Genomic DNA, 7573 nt, shown 5'->3' with positions numbered 1-7573 from the left:
ATAGCTCATGTTTGTGTGTGTTTGTGCGTGTGTGTGTGAGAGAGAGAGAGACAGAAACAGACAAAGAGACCACAAGATGCAGACTGCCCACAGATGACAAGCCCCTTGTGGGCTAGAGGAACACGCTCAAGGCCAGCACCTGGGACAGGGATTCTGTGAACTGCCCACTGGCCAGCGCATCCTCTCTTCCTGCCAACATGGAGCAGTGTCAAAAGTGATGGACTCAGGAGGCTTGTCGAGCCCCAGCCCGATAACAAGGCCACTTGTTTTAGTTAATGTGGGTTTGGAAGCCAGGTGCAGTGGCTGTGCCTGTAGTCCCAGATACTTGGGAGGCTAAGATGGGAGGATTGCTTGAGCCCAGCAAAGGAATTCAAGACTGCAGAGAGCTATAATCACTCGGTGACAGAGTGAGACCCCATCTCTTAAAAAATAATATGGATTTGGAAGGGGCAGTCACAGGTGACTTTGTGAGACATCATCCCTCTGTGTAAGGCAAGGGTGTCTGGACAGGCACCATTGGCCAGTGCTGCATAAGCCAGTGGCCTGGGTGTGTTCTGGGCTCAGCTTACAACCCAGATGTAGCACCCGCAGCCTAGTTTTATGGTTTCCAGCAGAGATTCTCATATTTTAGTGGCACATCAGAATCACCTGGGGGCTCGATAAAATACAGACTCCATAACTCATCCTAGGCCTATTGATTCAGAATCTCTGGGCTTTCGGTCTGAAAATCTTTGTTGTATCATCATATAAAGATCCCATGCTATGTTTCTACACTGAGTGCATAATTTCCCTCAGTGTTGGGCCAGCTGCCTTTTATCTGGATTATTTTTTCAGAGTTGTTTATGCAATCAGTAACCTCAAGAGGTAACATCTTACCCTGGATGAAGAGCAGGCTTGCTTACTGCTTGCTATAAAAGCAGTACACTCCCCCATCCCCACCCCAGCTCAGCTGCAAAGCAACCTACTGCATGTGTAGCATCCATCTGGGCCAACACATCTCCCATGTGGGACTCAGAGCACCAATACAAATATGCCAATACTCGCGTTGCTTGCTGGGCTGTGAGTAATAAAGTTCTTTGTGTCTGATTCAGAAATCTTGTGTCTTCTGCCAATAACCACAAATCAGAAACAAGCTAACTTATTCACTTGTAAGTAAAGTAAAATCAAATCCCAGAGCAAACAGCTTTGACAACAAGGATTGGATACTGATACAGACATGGCTCTCTAAAACAGGAAGGACAATGTGGCCCGGGCTTGGAGATAAGAGAAGACACCCTGGGATCCAGTAGAAAACGCCTTCAGCCAAGTGGAGGGTGGGAAAGAAGGAAGGATTGTTAATGGACAGGAGTTGAGTCAATGTTTAGAGGCTGAGCAGTGAGAGGTGATATTGAAACAAGTTGCCCAAATGGTGCCACAGGTTTGCTCTTTTATGGGACAGGGGCACTGGGAGAGCACCTGGGCCCTTCATCAGGGAGAAAAAAATCTAAATAAATTCTGTGGTCAGTCCTGCTGCCCTGAAAATCCCCCACCCTTATGCTAAAACTGGGCAAAGCTTCAGGGTTGATATGATAGTGGGGCAAAAGATGCCCTGAATTAAGGTGGACTGCTTGGAAAGGTTACTTCTGTGCAAACTATACCCTAATAAGTCAAAAAGCGTAAGTCCTGTAGCCCCTGTGCCACCCCAGCATGCCTTGCAGGCTGGCCTCCCCCTCTACTCTGCACTTGCAGCCAGAGACTGGGGGTATGGATTACCACGGTCTCCTGACACCTGTCAGTCGCTAACAGTCCTTGACATGCCTCTGCTAGATTTCTTGGTCTTTGTTCCTATAGGGGAAAATGTGCCCAGATTCAACTGATGGGATTTGGAGAAGGTTTGCAATGGAGAAGTGAAGCGACAGTGACCCTGTGTGTGGGGACCGTTGTTTTTGTTGCTTCTACACCTGAACGAGTAGTAAGAATTGATGGGCTATCTGCTTGCACTTTTCCAGTCCCATAAAGTGTTAGGGGCTCTCTCATTCAGGGACCGCCACATGGAGGGGGTGAAAGTGGAACACGTACATCACTCCCCAACCTGCCTCCCCTTTCCCTCCCAGGTGGTCCAGCAGAAACAATAAAGAATCTGGAGAGGAGAAAAGGAGTATATCACAGCTTAATTTCCTCAAGTTTTCCCCAAAACTCGACTGGGGCCCAGTGTAACCGAGACAGGCCATTTCTCAGTCCACAGCGCCACCTGCTGGATGCATTCACCGCTGCTGAAGGTTTTGCAGCTCTCCCTGGAGTCAAATGGAATCTGATGATTAAGAAAGATGGGAAGAGGGCCGGGCGCGGTGGCTAACGCCTGTAATCCTAGCACTCTGGGAGGCCGAGGCGGGTGGATCGCTCAAGGTCAGGAGTTCTAGACCAGCCTGAACAAGAGTGAGACCCCGTCTCTACCAAAAAATAGAAAGAAATTATCTGGACAACTAAAAATATATATAGAGAGAAAAAATTAGCCGGGTATGGTGGCGCATACCTGTAGTCCCAGCTACTCGGGAGGCCGAGGCAGATGGATTGCTTGAGCCCAGGAGTTTGAGGTTGCTGTGAGCTAGGCTGACGCCACGGCACTCACTCTAGCCAGGGCAACAAAGCGAGACTCTGTCTCAAAAAAAAAAAAAAAAAAAACCCCCTGGGGCTGTGAACTATGGAAAAAAATCTTAGCTACCCTCTGACAGTAGGGTCTCTCATGTCAATACCCATGGTGGGGACCCAATCTCTGATGAAACTGTCACCAAGATGCAGACCAAGCCTGCACCACCCAGAAGCTCCCTCTCACTCCTGGTAAATTGCCTTCATGGGACCTTTGAGCTCCACCAGGGGTTACTCTTGATGCCTCACTTCTGTCCACACAGAGGTTACCACATCCCTGTTCCAGTCCGATCTGCTGATTCAGGCTGCATCATTGTGGCCTTTGAAACTAAACCGTGCCGTGTTTCAGGCTTCCCATACCCTCTACAGCTTGACATTAGTGTGCCGTTTGTTGCAAAGGCCACCCAACAATGGGTCAGTAGTCAGAGCATTCAGTGGACATTCCACACCCCCTGCTATCTGTAGGACCTGGTTGTCAAGCACTGGAATAGCCTCCTCCACAATCAGTTCTAACTCCCTCACCTCCTGGTCCACACCTCAGTAAGGCAGTCTGGTCACTGAATGTGGCCGGCGCCCGAAAGAGTTCATCTCCTCTTGGCTGCCTCTTGGATAATGATCAGGATGAAAGGTTGGGAGCTCTATAGACTTATTTTGAAAATTCAGGATTTTGTTTGACCAGTCCTTGGTATGATGCTTCATTTTTTATTCACCCCTAATGGCTATTTCAGGCCACCCTGGTGGGCAGATCCTGTGGGTGCAACCCAGCCAAAAGTCCAACCTTAGGGATTCAAAGTTAATTCCGGTCTCACCAGCACGATTCTACTGTTGGATTGATGCAGTCCTAGATCACAAAGACAACGACCGCTTGATTCAGGACACTGCTCTCCAACTGCCCTGCAAATGCCCTGGCCAGCTGAAAATGGCTCTCAAAGATACCTAGATCCTGCGTTATCCCAGTGGGCACTATGTAATCTCAAATGTCCCTATAACGAGGAGTCAGAGAGAGATTTTATTATAGGGGAAAACAGTGGGGAGCAGAGGGATGGAGAAGAGAGCTTTGAAGATGCTAACATACTGGCTTTGAAGATGGAGGGAGAGGCCTCCAGCCATGCAATGCAACAAATGAGGCTCTAGAAGCTGGAAAAGGCAAGAACTCCACTAGTGGGAGTGTGGCTCTGCAGACACCTTGATTTCAGACCATGGGCTAGAGTGCTGTGGCGTCATCATAGCTCACTGCAACCTCAAACTCCTGGGCTCAAGCAATCTTCCTGCCTCAGCCTCCCAAGTAGCTGGGACTGTAGCTAGGACTACAGGCGTGTGCCACCATGCCCGGCTAGTTTTTTCTATTTTTAGTAGAGACCGGATCTCGCTCTTGGACAGGCTGATATCCAACTCCTGACCTCAAGCGATCCTCCCACCTCGGCCTCCTAGAGTGCTAGGATTACAGGCATGAGCCACCGCGCCCCGCCAGGAGTTTGGATTTTATCCTGAGGCACTAACAGGACATTTCCTTCACTCTGCTGCAACCTTAAGAATTTGGCGTTCTTATCCCAATTTTACTGACGAAGACGATCAAGTTGGGGCCGGGTGTTAAGTATTTGTCCAAGGGCACTCGCAGGCGAGAGGCGGGAGTAGGGCTTAGGAAAATCCGCCGGGTTCCAGGGCCGGAGGGCTTCGGAGTTTCCCAAGCCCGAGAACTGACCGCAGCGGCAGCATCAAACCCGGTGGGCGCCATAAGGACACTGAGCATGCGCCTCTCGCCGTACGGAAGCCGGGAAGGAAGGGGGCGGGGCCGAGGCTGGCAGGCACGGGGAAAATGGCGGCAGCAGCGGCAGCAGCTTCGGCCGCGGCGGCGAACGGGACTGGAGGGAGCAGCGGGATGGAGGTGGATGCAGCAGGTAACGGGCAGTGCAGGGGCGACTTCTGAAGACACCCCTTAGGGGTGCGTTAAGGCCGTCGTGGACTCCTGGGAGAAATGAAGAGGGCGCAACAGCAACATCTCTCCCTGGGATAACTTGCGGGAGGGATGTATGGCCCGGGCTCCGCTGTCGCTCACTCCCATTTCCAGGGAAGAACTTGGGGCCCGGAATCTCACCCTATCTCCTTTCCCTCCACCCTTAGTAGTCCCCAGCGTGATGGCCTCCGGAGTGACTGGGAGTGTTTCAGTCGCTCTTCATCCCCTTGTCATTCTCAACATCTCGGACCACTGGATCCGCATGCGCTCCCAAGAGGGGCGGCCTATGCAAGGTGAGTGCTAGGCATAATTCTCTAGTCTCTTCTCCTTGGTCACCTCCCGCAAAGAGTGGTCTTTTTCCCTTCTTTTACTAGTGCCAGTTCACCCTCCCCCCAAATCACTGTTTCCCCAGTACTTGGTTCCCACTGACCTCAGACCCTCAGGCGATAGGGAGAAGTTTTGGATTTCCTTACCCTCACTTTGTACATGTTGTTCTTCCTCTCAGTGATTGGGGCTCTGATCGGGAAGCAGGAGGGCCGAAATATCGAGGTGATGAACTCCTTTGAGCTGCTGTCCCACACCGTGGAAGAGAAGATTATCATTGACAAGGAATATTATTACACCAAGGAGGAGCAGTGTAAGAGGGGAATAGAAGTGGGGCAGAGAAGTGGGAGTTAAAAAAAAAAAAAAGCACAGGCGGGGAAGATGGAGAGGGTTGGGGAGAAGACATCAGCAGAAGAGGCTGAGAAGGGAAGAGGAAAAGTAAAGAGAGAGTAGCTGAATAGATCTCAGAAAAAGAATACGTTCAGATATTCCCCCAAAAGAAAGTAAAATATGAGAGAAGACAGGATAGAAGGGAGTAATTATGAGCCAGGATTTGAGGAGGGAGGTAGAAACTGGTAAAAATACACCAGGTGATCCAATTTAAGGAAGGATGGTTTAAAGAAATACTGTGTGCTCTGGCCCCTTCCTCTCCAGTTAAACAGGTATTCAAGGAGCTGGAATTTCTGGGTTGGTATACCACAGGGGGGCCGCCTGACCCCTCCGACATCCACGTCCATAAGCAGGTATATATCCTCACGCCTGTGCATGCTGGGGCAGAGAATAGAGGACGAGGGGAAGAATAAAGTGGGGCATTGACTTTCTTGTGCATTGTCTCTCTCTTTCAGGTGTGTGAGATCATCGAGAGCCCCCTCTTTCTTAAGTTGAACCCTATGACCAAGCACACAGATGTGAGTAATACCCCACACCCACTTTATCATGCTTGTCTTTCGCTATACCTATCTTTTCCCCTCAACCCCTGCTGTTTTTTTCTCTGTATGACATCCCTTCTCTGTTGGAGAATGCCGGAGTTGAATCTCCACTCTGCCACTTACCAGCTATGTGACTTTGGTTTAGTCATGTAACCTCTAAACTGTATTTTCCTACATAAAATGGGGATAATCTCCACTTCACTAGGTTGTTGGGAAGATCAGATGAAAGAAAATGTATGAAAGGGCCTAGCCCAATTTTTGGTACATAGTATCGGTTCTGGCGTGTTTGCTGTTAATAAGGGCTGTTTTTCATCTCTTCTTTACAGCTTCCGGTCAGCGTTTTTGAGTCCGTCATTGATATAATCAATGGAGAGGTAATACCTTACCCTTCACCCCTCAGATCCTGCTCTTGGCCTATTTCCTGCTTTTGACTCTCCCTCTGTGGGATACTTTGCTCTGTAGGCCACAATGCTATTTGCTGAGCTGACCTACACTCTGGCCACAGAAGAAGCCGAACGCATTGGTGTAGACCATGTGGCCCGAATGACAGCAACAGGCAGTGGAGAGAACTCCACTGGTAATGGAGAGGATTTCGCGGAGGTGGGGGTGGAAGGTGTGGCCACATGCCTTCTCAACCTTTGCCTGTTTCTGTCCTCCTGCAGTGGCTGAACACCTCATAGCACAGCACAGCGCCATCAAGATGCTGCACAGCCGTGTCAAACTCATCTTGGAGTACGTCAAAGCCTCCGAAGCAGGTAGGACAGGTGCCTCCCTGGCACTCGTACCATTTTTCCTCTTCCTCCTTGGGAAGTAACAGCATCCACATTAATGCAGGCTTTTTGTACCTTTAGGAGAAGTCCCCTTTAACCATGAGATCCTGCGGGAGGCCTATGCTCTGTGTCACTGCCTCCCAGTGCTCAGCACAGACAAGTTCAAGACTGATTTTTATGATGTGAGTGTAAAGTCCAGGATGGGGAGCTGGGGTTTATGTGGTCATTTTTGCATGTAGGACCTGGGACTCAGTTGTTCCCTGGGCATACTGTGAGGGATCCCCTGGGGAACTGGTTCTCTCTGTTCTTTCCCAGCAATGCAATGATGTGGGGCTCATGGCCTACCTCGGCACCATCACCAAAACGTGCAATACGATGAACCAGTTTGTGAACAAGTTCAATGTCCTCTACGATCGACAAGGCATCGGCAGGCGAATGCGGGGGCTCTTCTTCTGAGAGGGTACTTGAAGGGATGATGCACAGGGGTCAGGCAACTGTCCCAGAGGGGAGGGGTGTACACTCCCTTTAGAGAAACCGCTGTCATTAATAAAAGGGGAGCAGTCCCTCAGCACCCCTTCCAGTGGCTTTGTCCTCTCTGTTAGGCACCACACTGGTTTCTCAGCTTGGATCTTACTGAGGTCCTGTGTTCCAGCCTTGCTCATAAGCAGAATCCCTTTTTATTACTAGCTCTTGACACCCCATTGAGTGGGAGTCGCTGTGACTTGAAATGACCCCATGGCCAGTCAGGTGGACCGTCTTTACATGAGTCAAAGGCTGCCTGCACCCACCTACGAGATTTCTGTTCTGCCCTATATCATTCTGACGTGATCTTACATAGCCCGACCCTATAAACGTTGACAAATGACTACTAATTTCATTAAAAGTTTTTTGCACACAAAAAAGGGGAGGAGGAAGGATATTAAACACATTTTTATTACGGACAGTTCAAAGCCTCAGTCCTGTGGGCACTA

The 7573-nt window shown here is 49.9% G+C and overlaps 1 protein-coding gene across 1 annotated transcript; it reads left to right on the top strand.

Moving 5' to 3' along the window:
* The first annotated feature begins 4412 nt into the window (after positions 1-4412).
* Positions 4413-7185, top strand: COPS6 (COP9 signalosome subunit 6). Its single transcript, XM_012638980.1, has 10 exons — positions 4413-4523; positions 4747-4872; positions 5085-5216; positions 5558-5646; positions 5749-5811; positions 6159-6206; positions 6295-6409; positions 6495-6587; positions 6684-6784; positions 6918-7185. The coding sequence occupies exons 1-10, from the start codon at positions 4442-4444 to the stop codon at positions 7056-7058; spliced, it is 990 nt and encodes a 329-aa protein (XP_012494434.1). The 5' UTR covers positions 4413-4441; the 3' UTR covers positions 7059-7185.
* The last annotated feature ends 388 nt before the right edge of the window (positions 7186-7573 follow it).

Source organism: Propithecus coquereli, unplaced genomic scaffold, assembly GCF_000956105.1.
Source record: "Propithecus coquereli isolate 6110/MARCELLA unplaced genomic scaffold, Pcoq_1.0 Scaffold137, whole genome shotgun sequence".
NCBI lineage: Eukaryota > Metazoa > Chordata > Mammalia > Primates > Indriidae > Propithecus > Propithecus coquereli.
Note: the sequence above shows the minus strand (reverse complement) of the source record. Positions and strands in the feature narration are given on the sequence as shown.